This window comes from Cetorhinus maximus, unplaced genomic scaffold (genome assembly GCF_964194155.1).
Source record: "Cetorhinus maximus unplaced genomic scaffold, sCetMax3.hap1.1 HAP1_SCAFFOLD_306, whole genome shotgun sequence".
Taxonomy (NCBI): Eukaryota; Metazoa; Chordata; class Chondrichthyes; order Lamniformes; family Cetorhinidae; genus Cetorhinus; species Cetorhinus maximus.
In genome coordinates this window covers 129,270-146,025 of record NW_027596259.1, presented here as the reverse complement: position 1 = coordinate 146,025, position 16,756 = coordinate 129,270, and the positions used below count along the sequence as shown (strand labels likewise).

Sequence of the window (16,756 nt, the reverse complement as noted above, 5' to 3'; positions counted from 1 at the left end):
AAGCAAAACTCTGTTTGTCTCTCCAGAGATGCTGTCAGACCTGCTAAGTTTTTCCAGCATTTTCTGTTTTTGTTTCATGCTTTGAATTCAAGTGTAAAATTTGATTTGCTTCAGGTGACCTCGTCCCGCCCGTGGATGAGGTTTCCTGAAAAAGGTAAAGGCCGCTTGGCCTTTTCGCCCGCCCGCCAACCATTAGGTTCGATGGGCAGCGTAAATTTGAATTTAATTAACTTCTTAGTGGCCTTACAGGTTTCTTAATTGTTCGTGAAATATTGCGGGACTGCGCGATGACGTCGGGACTCTCGCCCACCGAGCGTAATTTTCTGCCCCATGAGCTCCTCACACTTGTTGTTGGAGGTGAGGATGGCGGAGACGGGGGTGAGGAAGACCCCTTCAAAGGGAACTAACTTGTGTCTGAGAGATTAAAAACACTTGACACATGGTGAGTTTAACACAAAGATGATTTATTTGACTTTTATCCAGGATATTACTCCCTATATCTGACCTGGAGTTTATTAACATCAGCAGAAAGAGACCCCCATGAACATGGTTCAGTCTTGGATGTAATTTCACAGCAAACTCCAATCACTGCAGTTACTTGTGAACTTGCTGGTGTCTCAGCAGATGGTATAAGCGAGTGAATCTCTTCCCACACCCGGAACATGTGAACGGCCTCTCCCCAGTGTGAACCCGCTGGTGTGTCAGCAGATGGGATGAAAGAGTGAATCCTTTCCCACACATGGAGCAGATGAACGGCCTCTCTCCAGTGTGAACCCACTGGTGTCTCAGCAGATGGGATGACTGAGTGAATCCCTTCTCACACACAGAGCAGGTGAATGGTCTCTCCCCAGTGTGAACTCGCTGGTGTGTTAGCAGGCTGGATGACTGAGTGAATCCCTTCCCACACTTGGAGCAGGTGAAAGGTCTCTCCCCAGTGTGAATTCGCTGGTGTTCAGTGAGTTGAGATGATCGCCTGAACCCAGTCCCACAGTGAGAGCACCTGAACGGTCTCTCGTCAGTGTGAACACGTTGATGGAGCATGAGTTCACCAGAACCTTTATAGCATTTCCCACAGTCTGGGCATTTAAAAGGTCTCTCGTCAGAGTGAACACGTTGATGGGACATCAGATTCCCAGGACTTTTATAGCATTTCCCACAGTATGGACATTGAAAAGGCCTCTCCCCAGTGTGAACTCGCTGGTGTACAGTGAGTTCAGATGATCGTCTGAACCCAGTCCCACAGTGAGAGCACCTGAATGGTCTCTCGTCAGTGTGAACACAGTGATGACGCATCAGTTCCCCAGAACTTTTAGAGCACTTCCCACAGTCTGAGCATTTAAAAGGCCTCTTATCAGTGTGAACTCGCTGGTGTGTCTTCAGGCTGGATGACTGACTGTATCCCTTACCACACTCAGAGCAGGTGAATGGCCTCTCCCCAGTGTGACTGCGTCGATGAGTTTCCAGCTCAGATGGGTATCTGAATCCCTTCCCACAATCCCCACATTTCTGTGGTTTCTCCCCATTGTGAACGGTGCCTTTTCCTTCCATGTTCAAAATCCGATGATATTTAGGTTACGATAAATTGTGCAACTCCGTCAGATCCTGATGTGATGTTTGGTTTCAGTTTCCCGACTGAAAATTCTCCCCTTCTAATACCTTGTGAAATTGATTTAAAACAGAAAAAAGGGAGTGAGAAAGAACCCACAAAAACACAAAGGCAGGTTGTGAACTGGAGCTGAATGAATCTGGGAATTTGTGGGGCCGGCACGAGGAAAAAGTGACCATGAAAAGTGCTGGATTGTCATAAATGCCCAAGTGGTTCACTAATGTCCTTCAGGGAAGGGAACCTGCCACCCGGTCTGGGCCTACACAAGACTCTGGCCTAACAGGATGCAGAGGGAGAGGGAGGTGGGAGAGGTAGAGGTGAAGGGATATCTGCAACACAAGAAGAACTTTGACAAAAACAAAAAACTACTGCGGATGCTGGAAATCCAAAACAAAAACAGAATTACCAGGAAAAACTCAGCAGGTCTGGCAGCATCGGCAGAGAAGAAAAGAGTTGACGTTTCGAGTCCTCACGACCCTTTAGCAGAACTGAGTAAAGTTAGGAGAGGGGTGAAATATAAGCTGGGGTTGGTGGGGGGTGGGGGGGTGGTGTGGGTGGGGGGGCGGGGGGGGTGGGGAGAAGATGGGGGGCTGGTGGTTGTAGGGACAAGCAAGCAGTGATAGGAGCAGATAATCAAAAAGTGTCACAGACAAAAGGAACAAAGAGCTGTTAAAGGTGGTGATATTATCTAAGAGAATGTGCTAATTAAGAATGAATGGCAGGACACTCAAGGTACAGCTCTAGTGGGGGTGGGGTGGAAAGACTGACAGGGTATTACAGTTATAGATTTAAAAGTAATCATATCGTTCCCTCCGGGACACCCTGGTCCACTCCTCCATCACCCCCTACTCCTCAACCCCCACCTATGGCACCTCCCCATGCCCACGCAGAAGATGCAACACCTGCCCCTTCACTTCCTCTCTCCTCACCGTCCAAGAGCCCAAACATTCCTTTCAAGTGAAGCAGCATTTCACTTGCATTTCCCCTAACTTAGTCTACTGCATTCGTTGCTCCCAATGCGGTCTCCTCTACATTGGAGAGACCAAACGCAAACTGTGCGACCACATTGGCAAACAGGTGTTCTACCTGCGGTCTGTTCGCAAGAAAGACCCAAACCTCCCTGTCGCTTGCCATTTTAACACTCCACCCAGCTCTCTTGCCCACATGTCTGTCCTTGGCTTGCTGCATTGTTCCAGTGAAGCCCAACGCAAACAGGAGGAACAGCACCTCATCTTCCGACTAGGCACTTTACAGCCTTCCGGGCTGAATATTGAATTCAACAACTTTAGATCTTAAACTCGCTCCCCCATCCCCACCCCCTTTCTGTTTCTTCCCCCTCCCTTTTGTTTTTTCCAATAATTTATATAGATTTTTCTTTTCCCACCTATTTCCATTATTTTTAAATCTATAACTGTAATACCCTGTCACTCTTTCCACCCCACCCCCACTAGAGCTGTACCTTGAGTGTCCTGCCATTCATTCTTAATTAGCACATTCTCTTAGATAATATCACCACCTTTAACAGCTCTTTGTTCCTTTTGTCTGTGACATCTTTTGATTATCTGCTCCTAACACTGCTTGCTTGTCCCTACAACCACCCCCACCAACTTCTCTCCCCCAACCCACCCCACCCCCCCCCACCCCCAACCCACCCCCCCACCTTAAACCAGCTTATATTTCACCCCTCTCCTAATTTTACTCAGTTCTGCTGAAGGGTCATGAGGACTCAAAACGTCAACTCTTTTCTTCTCCGCCGATGCTGCCAGACCTGCTGAGTTTTTCCTGGTAATTCTGTTTTTGTTTTGGATGTCCAGCATCCGCAGTGGTTTTTTGTTTTTATCTCTATGTTTAATTGACTGCCACTCCTCTTCAAGAAATGCCTACCTTGAAGACGTATTGCTCTGCTCTCCGACAGGATTTCTGCCTGTCTCTTCTGCCTTGTTCACCTTCATTGCTTTCCATTTCTCTCCTGGTGTTTGACAAGGTGTTTACTAAAACCCGCTTTCACAGCCATATTTCCTTTCTCAGTGACTGTCTCTGTCTCCGACTCACCCCACGTGGATTTCGACTGAAATTCCATCCCTCTTGTTTCGAACCCACCCAGGATTACAGGTATCTCCGAGACATAAAACGTTTCTTGGACTGCTGTTCCCGTCGTATTCTGAGATCCACACTTAGTGCCATGCGCCGCCATATGAACACACTCGACCTCTCCCTCCAGCAGCACTGCGGCACCCTTTTTCAAAGCTGCGTGTGCCCCCAGTTTCATTTTATTCTTCGTCTCATCCAATGCCTCAACAAGAAACTTTTTCTCTTTTTCTCAAGTGCTAAGGAACGCAAGCTCCAACAAGTCATTGACACCAACACCCATCTAAGACCCTCCACCCCTGCTTGTCCCTCCGTCCCCACCCCATCTTCCAATCCCAGCCCCAGCCGCGTATTCACTATACCCCCTGACCTTCCCCTCTCCGATGCTGAACGTTCAGTGCTCAGCAAAGGACTTAGTTTCATACCCTTACGCCCTCATCTCAATGAATTTTGGGTTCGGCACGATGCTGAACTCTTCTTCCGCCGTCTTCGTCTCCGTGCTCACTTCTTTGGCCAGGAGTCCTCTCCCCGTTCAACGGATCATTTTACCCACCTCCAATATTCTCCCTACACCTGGACCCCTCCCTCTGGATTCTTACTTTCTCTTGATCTTTTCATTGAGAACTGTCTGCGTGACATTAGTCATCTCAATTTCTCTGCTCCTCTCACCTATTCTAATCTGTCTCTCTCTGAACTTACTGCACTCCGTTCTCTCAGGTCCAACCCCAACATTGTCATCAAACCCGCTGACAAGGGTGGTGCTGTTGTTGTCTGGCGCACTGACCTCTACCTCGTGGAGGCTGAGCGTCAACTCGCAGACACTTCCTTCTACCTCTACCTGGACCATGACCCCACCACTGAACATCAAGCCATTGTTTCCAGGACTGTCACTGACCTCATCTCCTCTAGAGATCTTCCTCACACAGCTTCCAACCTGATAGTCACCCAAGCTCGGAAGGCCCGCTTCTACCTCCTACCCAAAATCCACAAACAGAACTGTCCCGGCAGACCAATCGTGTCAGCCTGTTCCTGCCCCACGGAACTCATTTCTCGTTACCTTGACTCCCTTCTCTCTCCCCTTGTCCAGTCCCTTCCCACTTACATCCGTGATTCCTCTGACACCTTACGTCACATCAATAATTTCCAGTTCCCTGGCCCCAACCGCTTCCTCTTCACCATGGACGTCCAATCCCTCTACACCTCCATCTGAGGGCCCTTAGCTTCTTCCTTGAACAGAGGCCCGAACAATCCCCATCTACCACTACTCTCCTCCGTCTGGCTGAACTTGTTCTCATGCTGAACAATTTCTCCTTTAACTCCTCTCACTTCCTCCAAATAAAAGGTGTGGCTATGGGTACCGCATGGGCCCCAGCTATGCCTGTCTCTTTATGGGGTATGTGGAACATTCCTTTAAGACTCTCCTTAAAACCAACCTCTTTGACCAAGCTGTTGATCATCTGCCCACGTGCTTCAGTTTTAAACATTCCAGTATCCTTTGGAATGTTTTGTTATGTTCAGCGTGCTATATAAGTGCAAATATTGTTGTTGATTTGGACATATAATATCATTGACTGAAAGTCCTGTAACTCCTTCCCAAACAACTTTCTGGGAGCATCTTCACCACTGTGGCTGCAACGGTTCAGGAAGAAGGTCCACCAACACCTGACCAACACACAACTGGGGAGTGACAATATCTGCTGGTCTTGTTAGTGACACCAAATACCAGGAATGGAGTTAACAATAAATCTCTGATAAAAATAAGCGATAGAGATACATGTTATTAAAACAATGCTCTTAGATATAATGGACAGTGCCTGCTCAACAACCTGATCACCCCCAGAATCTCCCTCCCATCACATTCTCACATTGGAAATTGCTGGGCCCGATTGGTTTTCAAAGTCCCCGGGCTTTAACCCAGCAGTTTCTCCGCCAACTCCTCTCCAGCTCAAAACTGTTGAAACAACAAACTCGATTTCAAACTGGCTCCTAATTGGCCTGTCTGTGTTTCTAGACTTGGCTCCATAAAACAATAAATCGAAAGCAACGATCTGCAAGGCTGGATCTGAAGTTAAGAGATAAAATATTTTAAATCTCCAGCAGGTTAGACAGCATGAACAGATGAAGAAACAAAAGTAGGTGCTCAGGTCGCTGACCTGCCTTCAGACTGCACGAAAACTTTCGGCGACGTCCGCCAACTAATGGCGGGCAAGGTTCCCATAATGCTATGCGCCCCAGAAACCGCTCTATCTAAAAGTTGTTAATTTCCTGTTGGAAGGTCGGTTGCCGCAATCGGCAGGTGGCAACTATGGCGCCGGGAGAGTCAAGGAGGTGAAGAACTGCAGCAAAATACAGGAGGACGATCACCCGCCATTATTACAGAACAATAAGCCGCGCATCTGCGCTTGCGCACCCACATCAGGGCCGGGACTAACAACTGTCCCGCATCCAGAATCACCGGGACCTGCAGCCTGGAACTGGGAGTGGGAGAAGCGGGAAGAATGAGGAGAAACAATATAATCCAACACTCACAACAACCTCCATTCCCGCGATAGTGAGACAGAGTTTAGAAACACTCACCAACACGATTCCAGTGAAACTTCCACGAGGAAAAGAGGGAGCAGTGACTGTGCCTGCTCTGATATAGCCCCAGACCTGTCACTCAAACCCCCCAACTCCGCCCAGTTCACAGCTCAACCTACCAGCTTGCAGCTTCATGCACCTTGACCCCGCCCGGTCCAGGTGTGGGACAGTCCAAGGTGAGTCCTTCGTGTAACCAGGACAGTGGGGGAGGGGTGACCTCCCACCCTGTGCTTTGTCCCAAATGGTTCCATCCCCCCCTCCCCCAAGGCCCACTAAACACTGCATGCAGACGGCTGATGGACCTTGGGTATCCTCACTGACCTGCACAGGTACATTATGCTGCACCCAACCCCCGATACACTCTGTAAACAAGTTGTTTTTCTTTTTTTCTGCTGCCCCTTCGCGTAAACATCTTGTTTTATACAAGTTTTGTTTAAGACTTGTTCAATCTTGTTTAATTGCAGGGCTACGGGGCAAAGGCAGGGACGTGGCATTAGGTAAATTGTCCCTTCAGGGGGGTAATACAGACACGATTGGCTGAACGGCCTCCTTCTTTGCTGTAACCATTCTATGATTCTCTGACTTGTCCCTATCGCGCTGCTCCATTCAAAGTTATTCCCAACTTCTGCTATTGTCCCTGGATCCCTGTTTAATCAAGTAATTCCTCCCCTTTCCCCTGCTCACCCTGTACAGTGTGTGTCAGACATCCTCCGGACACCTCCCCCCACCACCATCCCGGCGCCATCCATCATCAGCAGATTTCTGCTTGTCTGGTTTTAGTTTATATTTACAGAATTGCAGGATTTAGCTTCAAACTCGCCTTAATTGAATCCAGTAAAACTGAAAAATTTTGTCCCACACAACAGGATAGATTATTTTGTTTAAAGTCAGAGCGAAAAATGCAGTTACTGTCCTCAATTAAAGAAGCTCTTCATTTTATTCTGCACCAGACCAGCATCTAAAACAGTGAACATTATCCCCCAGACCGGAATACAATACAGTAAACATTATCCCCCCCAGTCCCGAATATAAAACAGTGAACATTATTCCCCAGACCCGAGTTTAAAGCAGTGAACATTATCATCCCAGGACCGAATATAAAACAGTGAACATTATCCCCCCAGACCCGAATATATAATAGCGAACATTCTCCCTCAGACCCAAATATAAAACAATGAGACTGGAGTTTCATGAGACCGAGACTTCTGTTATCGATGTGGCAAATTAATTTGGGACAATCTCTATCTTTACAAACTTTCACAGTCTACAATCTCGACGTGAATCTGAAAATGCTGGAATTCCTCAGCAGGTCAGGCCTTCATCTGTGGCAAGAGAAACAGAGTTAACGTGAAAGCTCTGTGACCTTTCATCTGACCTGAGAATATATAGAAATGTAACAGTTCATTACCAGGTGAAAAGAAGACGCTTTATAGACTTCGGGAATCAAAATTTGAGTTCAACAATTTTCTATCATAATCTCTGCCCTCATTTGTTCCTTATTTCTTTGAGTCCTAGTTTTCCTTTCTTATTTCTCTCATTTTCTTCACATTGCATTCAGACTGTTGTTATCGTGCCATTCACACCTAATCTAGAAACAGCTTTTGTGCTTTTATTAGTCCCATTACCACTCCCTTTGACCTTGCATCATGAAACCTTTTGTCAGTTAATCTCTCCCGCCCTGCAGCCTTTCATAGACCTTTCCTTCTGTTCCTCTTCCATCTCCCCCGTTTCAATGGCTCACAGACCTGAAAAGTTAATTCTGTTTCTCTCTCTACAGATTCTTCCAGACCTGCTGAGTGTTTCCAGTTTTTACTCTTTTCATTTCATGTTTTAAGCATTGCAGTAATTTTCGTTTCTCCATTCCAAGCTCTCTACCTGACATTATTAATAATTCAATTCAGTTATTCATAAATTAATTTATCTGTACTTTATGTCTTGAAAACTGATTATTTCTTGAGCTATTTATCAGTTATCAGTGTCTTTAAATGTTACAATTTCACAACTCCTCACGTTTTCCCCACACTTCCTGGCACTAATATTAAATCCTTAGTAATCTTAAATGGAAGGGTCAGCCCAGCATTGACAGACCATTCAGTTAAACTTCTGTGTGGGAAAGCATTTAGAAGCGGCAATTCAGGTCAAAATTAGGTCACTTGTACAATTTGTTCAGGACAATCGTGTTGAACTAAATTTCTTGAGTTTTTGATAAGGCAACAGAGAATGTTGATGAGGGTAATACGGTTGATGTGCACATGAACTGCTAAACGGCATTTGATACAGTGCCAAGTAACAGGCTTGTCAGCAGAGTTAAAATCCATGGGGCAGAGGCAGCATTGGCTTTGTGACAGGCAACAACAAGCATGGTGAACGGTTGCTTTTTCAAATTGAGGAAAAGTATACAGTGGGATCACAAGGGGTCGGTGGTCAGACCACTGATTTCTTGATCTATATTAATGATCTAGACTTGTGTGTGCAGGGCTGCATTTCAAAATTTGAAAACAACACCAAATTTTCAAGTTGTGTTTACAGTGGGGAGGATGGTGATAAACCTCAAGAGGACACAGACAAGATAGTGGAATTGGCAGACAGGTGGCAGATAAAATTTCATTCAGAGAGGTGTGAAGTGATTCATTTCGGTAGGAAGAACAAGGAGAGGCAATATAAAATAAAGGATACAATTGTAAAAGGGGCAGCGTAATCTGGGTCCATATGTGCACAAATCATTGAAGATGGCGGGGCAGGCTGAGAAATTCGTGAATAAAGCATGTGGAATCGTGGGCTTTATGAATACAGGAATAAAGTACAAAATCAACCAAGTTAGAATGAACCTGAATAAAACACTGCTTTGGACCCAACTGCAGCATTGTGTCCAATGCTGAGCTTTACGAAGAATGTGAGAGTGTGGAGGAAAGATTCACGAGAGATCGGAACTTCAATTAGGTGAGGTGAAGTTGGTTTGTTATCCTTGGAAGGGGAACCGTTCTCTTGCATCTTTTCTGGACCCTCTGTCTTCATTTCCTTCCGAAATTGTAGCCATTCAGTGGCGGTGATGTTAAAAGCTTTCTTTCATGGAATGTGGGCAGGGACAGCATTTGTTGCCCTTGAGGCAAGTGCTTGCCACACCATTTCAGAGGGTTATTAAGAGTAACCACATTTCAGTGTGGATCTGGAGTCACATGTCAGACCAGGTAAGGACGGCAGATTTCCTCCCCAAAAGGACATTAGTGAATCAGGTGGGTTTTTAATGACAATCGGCAATGGCTGAATTGTCGCCCTTATTGAGACTCGCTTTCAATTCCAGATTTAATAATTATGTTAAATTCAACAAGGTGCTGTGGTGGGATTTGAACCCCTGTCCCCAGAGCATCAAACTGCTTTTCTGGACTATTAGTCCAGCAATATTCCCACTGTGGCACCGTCTCCCCCAATATATATTTGTATTTATTTTTAGCCAACAGTTGATTATTTGTCAGTCTTTTGTTCCATGTGATTTCTATTCTGAGTTTCAGACAGTTTCTGTGCCAAGTGGACGAGGTGTTTAAAGTTCATTCATTTGCCCCTTTTCCATCTCCAGGTCCGGGAAAGACACAGAGAATAATGTCCCCTCATTAAGTATCTATTGACGAGACTGAGATGGACAATTCCCACTCCCCATCTTTCCGGTGGATAATGGATGCTCTGTTACATTTAGGTTTCTCTATAATTTGATTGCTAATTTTATTGAGTTTTTATATATTTATTTTCCCCAAGACCCAGACCCAGGGTAACGGCCGCCATCCTGTTTCAGCAGGGAGCAGGGCGCATGCGCGGCCATCTTGTGGATGTAACAGTGAGTGAGTCCATGGGACATTTACATATTCAGGGTGAGAGGTGCTGATCCTCAACCTCTGGCGATACTTCAGCCTCACAATCCTAATCTCTGGCTGCCCAGTGTAAGTGGGGGTTGGGGTGGGGGGGTGGGGGGGGCGGCGGGTGGGAGGTGGTGGGTTTGTTAAATCAGAGAATCTTCTCCTGTAACTGTTCATGGGCCTGTTTAACACAGGGATTTCTAGATCCAGGATGGGTCTGGTCACACTGGCTGCCGACCTCTCTTCCATGGTCTTTGAACGTGCCCGGGTGTCCCTGGTGAGGGAACATGCAGTATCCACCGGTACGCTTGATACCTCCCACAACCGGTGGGCACCTCAGGGTACAGAGTGTCTCATAGACACTGGAAACAACAACCTGGTTGAGTTGGGAACGTTCCCTTTGCTTTTGCTGGGACTTTGTTGCTGATTTGAATTTCTTTCAGTTTGATTGGACCACATGTTTGGGTGAAGAATGTACCAAAGAAACTCGAATTTTCTGCTTTGAATTTCTATCCTGTACTTACAGTGAATATTTTTGTAAACTGCTTTTACAGGGTAGAAGAGGGAGATGATTTGCAGGTAGGAAACTCAAACCAAACATCACATCAAGATCTGACAGAGTCACTCGATTCAGCAGGAAACATAGAAAATAGGAGCAGGAGCAGGCCATTCAGCCCTTCGAGCCTGCTCCACCATTCATTATGATCATGGCTGATCATCCAACTCAATAACCTGCTCCCGCTTTCTCCCCATATCCTTTGATTCCTTTCGCTCCAAGAGCTATTTGTAACTCCTTCTTGAAAACATTCAAGGTTTTGGCCTCAACTACTTTCTGTGGTAGCGAATTCCACAGGCTCACCACTCTCTGGGTGAAGAAACTTCTCCTCATCTCAGTCCTAAATGGTCTACCCCATATCCTCAGACTGTGAAACCTGGTTCTGGACTCCCCCATCGTCGGGAACATCTTTCCTGCATCTCCCCTGCCTGGCCCTGTGAGAATTTTATAGGTTTCTATGAGATCCTGCCTCATTCTCCTGAACTCCAGCGAATATAATCCTTACCAACTCCAACTCTCCTCATATGTCAGTCCTGCCATCCCAGGAATCAGTCTGGTAAACCTTCGCTGCACTCTCTCTATAGCAAGAACATCCTACCTCAGATAAGGAGACTAACACTGCAGACAATATTCCAGGTGTGGTCTCACCAAGGCCCTGTATAATTGCAGCAAGACATCCCTGCTCCTGTGCTTGAATGCTTTCGCTATGAAGGCCAACATACCATTTGCCTTCTTTACCGCCTGCTGCACCTGCATGCTTACCTTCAACAACTGGTGTACGAGGACACCCAGCTCTCGTTGCACATTCGCCTCTCTCAATTTATAGCCATTCAGATAATAGTATTCCTTCTTGTTTTTGCTACCAAAGTGGAAATCCTCACATTTATCCAAATTATATTGCATCTGCCATGCATTTGCCTACTCATTCAGCTTGTCTAAATCACACTGAAGCATCTCTGCATCCTCCTCACTGCTCACCCTCCCACCCAGCTTTGTGTCATCTGCAAATTTGGAGATATTACATTTAATTCCCTCATCTAAATCATTGATATATATTGTGAATAACTGGGGTCCCAGTACCTATCCCTGCGCTACCCCACTAGTCACTGCCTGCCTGCCATTTGGAAAAAGACCCATTTATTCCTACTCTTTGTTTCCTGTCTGCCAACCAGTTTTCTATACCTCTCAAAACACTACCTCCAATCCTATGTGCTCTAATTTTACATGCTGATCTCTTATGTGGGACTTTGTCGAAAGCCTTTTGAAAGTCCAAGTAAACCACATCCACTGCTTCCCCCTCATCAACTCCAGTAGTTTCATTCTCGAAACATTCCAGTAGATTTGTCAAGCATGATTTCCCTTTCATAAATCCACGCTGACTCTGTCCCATTCTGCCACTTTATTTTTCCAAGTGCTCAGCTATTAAATCTTTTATAATGGACTCTAGAATTTTCCGCACTACTGACGTCAGGCTGACTGGTCTATAATTCCCGACGTTGGACCTGAATATCATTGATCTTTGACTGTGGAAGGAGAAATATTTGTCTTTTCTGTCTGTGGGAAAAGATTTCAAACGTCAGTGTGACAGGGAAAGCACCGAGACACAGACACGCCCAAGTGAGAGTGCTCCAGTGAACTGACTGTGGAAAGAGCTTTAACCTGTTACACCATCTGAAAAAAACATCTCACGATTCACAGCGGGGAGAAACTGTGCAAGTGTTGTGTCTGTGGACAAGGATTCAACTGATCGTTCAACATGGAGAGACACGAGGACACAGACACCTTGGAGAGACCGTGGAAATGTGGGGACTGTGGGTTAGGATTCAGATCCCCATCTGTGCTGGAAACTCATCAGCGCGCACACACTGGGGAGAGGCCTTTCATCTGCTCCGAGTGTGGGAAGGGGTTCACTCTACTAACCCACCTCACTTCACATCAACCTGTTCGCTCAGACATGAAACCTTTTGAATGTTGTGGCTATGAGAAGAGCTTTAAAAGCAAAAGGAATCTGCTGATACACCAGCGAGTTCACACTGGGGAGAGGCCATTAACCTGCTCTAACTGTGGGAAGGGATTCACTCAGATAAGTACCCTCACTTCACATCAACTTGTACACTCTGACAAGAGGCCTTTTAAATGTTCTGACTGTGAAAAGTGCTTTAAAAGCAGAAAGATTCTGCTGACACACCAGCAAGTTCACACTGGGCAGAAACCATTCAACTGCTCCAAGTGTGGGAAGAGATTCACTCAACTAACCCGGTTCACATCACATCAACGTGTTCACTCTGAAAAGAAACCTTTTAAACGTGCCGACTGTGTGAAAAGCTATAAAAGCAAAATGGGTCTGCTGACACACCAGCGAGTTCACACTGGAGAGAGGCCTTTCACTTGCTCCATGTGTGGGAAGGGATTCATTTACCCATCCCTCCGGCTGACACACCAGCGAGTTCACCCTGGAGAAAGGCCATTCACCTGCTCCGTGTGTGGGAAGGGATTCAGTCATTCATCCACCCTGCAGACAGACCAATGTATTCACAAGTGACTCCCGGGGTTGGATTCTGCTGTTATTGTAGCTGCAAATCACATCCAGGACTGAACCATGCTCTTTCCGACAGTTGGGGTTTGTTTCTGCTGATGTTAATAATCCCTGTCACTGGGCTGGAGTTTAATATCCTGGATAAAGGTTAAATCAATCAGCTTTGTGTCAAACATTGTTGACATATTAGTCTAGGCATTGAATGCAAGAGCAGGGACGTTATGATGGAGCAGTATAAAGCATTAGTTAGGCCACATTTGATGTACTCTGTGCAGTGCTGTTTGCCGCACTATAGGAAGGATGTGATTGCACTGGAGAAGGTGCAGAGGAGATTCACTCAGGATGTTGCCTGGGCTGGAGAGTTTCAGCTATGAAGAGAGATTAGATAGGCTGGGGTTGTTTTCCTTGGAGCAGAGAAGGCTGAGGGTGTACCTGGTAGAGGTGTACAAAATTATGAGGGGCATAGATAGGGCGGATAGGAAGACATTTTTCTCTTTAGTGGAGGGGTCAATACTCAGGGGGGCATAGATTAAAGGTAAGGGGCAGAAGGTTTAGAGGGGATTTGAGGATTTTCTTTTCACCCAGAGGGTGGGGGCTATCTGGAACCTACCGGTGAAGCCTACATCCCGTGAATGAATTTTAAAAGAAAGACAACGCTTTCATCCCAGAAATCAACTGAGTGAACCTTCCCTGAAATGCTTCTAATACAACTCTATCCATCCTCAAGATTATCCATAACTATGTTATCATAAGGTGCGAATGGTATGAGCTGGAACTTGGTCTTTTTTATTTTTCAATCCATTTGCTAACAGAATCTGCCCCTCCCTTCCCCAGATTCAGACAATGATTAACTGAGACTCAGTCGCTAATGGCGGCATTAAAAGTGGATAAATCCCCAGGCCCAGGTGAAATGTGGAACTCAGTGCCTGAGGGAGTGGTAGAGGCAGGAACCCTCACAACAGTTAAGAAGTATTTAGATGAACACTTGAAACACCACAGCTTACAGGGCTACGGGCCAAGTGGTGGAAGATGGATGAGAGTAGATGGGCATTGATGATGACCACTGCAGGAATTCACCAAGGCTCCTTCGACAGCACCATCCAAACCCATGATCACTACCATCTAGAAGGATAAGGGCAGCAGATAGATGGGAACACAACCACCTGGAAATTCCCCTCCAAGTCACTCATCATCCTGAAAGGGAAATATATTGCCATTCCTTCACTGTCATTGGTTCAAAATCCTAGAAGTCCCTTCCTAACAGCATTGTGGGTGTAGCTACACCACATGGACTGAAGTGGTTCAAGAAGGCAGCTCATCACCACCTTCTCAAGTGGAACTAGCGGTGGGCAATAAATCCTGACCCAGCCAGCAAAGCCCATATCCCATGAATGAAGAAGAAAAAACAGGGTATGAGTGATTATTGTGGCCAGTAGAATGAAACAACGTTTTAAATTATCAATACAGTAAGACCTATTCCAGATAAAAATTGTCTCTCAAACATTCAGGAAAGAATTAAACACATTGAACATGTCAAAGTGAGTCAAATTAATTTGAAGAAGGAAATAGAATCTGGATATGGAAAATATCCACAAAGAGGATGCAGGTTAACAGAGAGCTGAAGAATCTTTAAAGTCTGTGCATAAACTTTTGTTTGAACCAGATGTAATTACAACATGTCAATAATTTAGAATTGTGTGGGATGATCAGCAGATGGGGAGGATGAATCTAAGTCGATAGTTATCACATTTTAGTGGAAGTTTTGACATTTATTCTTGGTGCCAGCTCAAGTGTTTGTGTTGCTGATTCTGATCATTCTAGTAGCTTTAGTATGTTATCTACAGTTTGTCATCAAGAAATTAGGAAAACAAGCTCGTAGCTTAGAAATAGTGAGGTTAGTCAGAAATCAGTTGTGAGAAGTCAGAAAGGATATTCCCTTCTCTAGGTGGGGAGATCTGTGAGAAATAACTGTCTAATTAACCTTATAAAATCTTCAGAAATTTAATGAACATTACAGAAATAGTTCTCTCTCTCTCTTCCTTGTTTAGGAAGAAAGGTTCCTGGGTTGATAAACATAGGACAACGTACCCTTATGATAACTCATCGGGATGGTCTCAGTAGTTATGGGATGGAATTTGTAGTAGTGATTGAAGACAATGGCTTTTGTCTTCAATTTTTAATTGGAGGAAATTTCTGCTCATCCAGTACTGGATGTGGGATAAGCAATTTGATCATTTAGGGACAGTGGAGGAATGGCGAGGGATGGTGGTGAGGTAGAGCTGGGCGTTGTCAGTGTAAATGTGGAAAGTAACACGGTGCTTTTGGATGATGTCACCGAGTGGCAGCATGTAGATGAGAAATAGGAGGGACCAAAGACAGATCCTGTTTTTAGGATGGGTCAGGATGGTGGATTAAAAGGTGAGAGGGACAGTACCAGAAGAGAGTGAGACGAAACTGTGAATAATATCAGCTAACATGGAGAAGTTGGGTGATCAGTAGATCAGTGAGAGCGGGGTCAGTATAGCAGAAAGTGAGTCTCGTGGACAAGATGAGCAGTGAGAGGACATGAGGGGAGATGGGAGAGAAACTGGAGAAAATGTGGGTTCAGGGTTCAGACAGTTTGTCCCAGTGGGCTAGTGGAAGGGAGGGAAGCAGCAGAGGCAGCTGATCGGATTTTCTCAATCTTAGTGACAAAGAAGCTCCATGGGCAGAATTTTGCCCTTGGCGTGCAGGCTCGGCGGGGGCGAGTGGGGCAGTCAGGAAGCCGCCCGCTGCCTGCAATCAGGCCCGGAAGGCAATTTCATACTGGGGGCCAATTAAGGCCTGTGCTGTGTGAAACGTGAGCAGCAGTGCTCAGCGCTGCCTGTGCGGGCGGGGGGAGGAGTGCGAGCTGGGTGAGTGTGACCTTTGTGCATGCACGCGAGAGTGAGCGATATAATCTCCCTGAGGCAGAGAGCTGTCTCCGAGAGATGGATTGATTTGAAAAAGAAATTAAAGATTTCATACAGGTTATGAAACATGTCCCCTCATGTCACTCTGTCACATGATCAGGGAGATGTTTTTAATTAATAAGGTAAAAGCAAAATACTGCAGGGCCGTACTTCTTCAAGACATGCATTCCTGGAAGAGAAGTGGCAGTGAATTAAATAAGATAAAAGCAAAATACTGCAAAATACTTTTGCAAAAAAGCAAAACTCTGTTTGTCTCTCCAGAAATGCTATCAGACCTGCTAAATTTTTCCAGCATTTTCCATTTTTGTTTCATGTTTTTAATTCAAGTGTAAAATTTGATTTGCTTCAGGCGACCTCGTCCCGTCCGTGGATGAGGTTTCCTGAAAAAGGTAAAGGCCGCTTGGCCTTTTCGCCCGCCCGCCAACCATTAGGTTCGATGGGCAGCGTAAATTTGAATTTAATTAACTTCTTAGTGGCCTTACAGGCTTCTTAATTGTTGGTGAAATATTGCGGGACTGCGCGATGACGTCGGGACGCTCGCCTACCAAGCGTAATTTTCTGCCCCATGAGCTCCTCACACTTGTTGTTGGA

General features: G+C 45.7%; 2 protein-coding genes across 3 annotated transcripts in view; one reads left to right on the top strand and one right to left on the bottom strand.

The window, feature by feature from the left end:
• LOC144673177 (uncharacterized) overlaps positions 1-16,756 on the top strand; it is a 273,637-nt gene that overhangs the window by 196,192 nt on the left and 60,689 nt on the right. The gene's annotated exons all lie outside the window — the stretch shown is intronic.
• Positions 1-16,756, bottom strand: part of LOC144673184 (uncharacterized) — a 110,753-nt gene that overhangs the window by 91,497 nt on the left and 2,500 nt on the right. Inside the window, exon 3 of the mRNA XM_078535149.1 lies at positions 674-1,009. Coding sequence (XP_078391275.1) covers positions 674-1,009 — 336 coding nt within the window. The remainder of the gene's footprint in view (positions 1-673; positions 1,010-16,756) is intronic.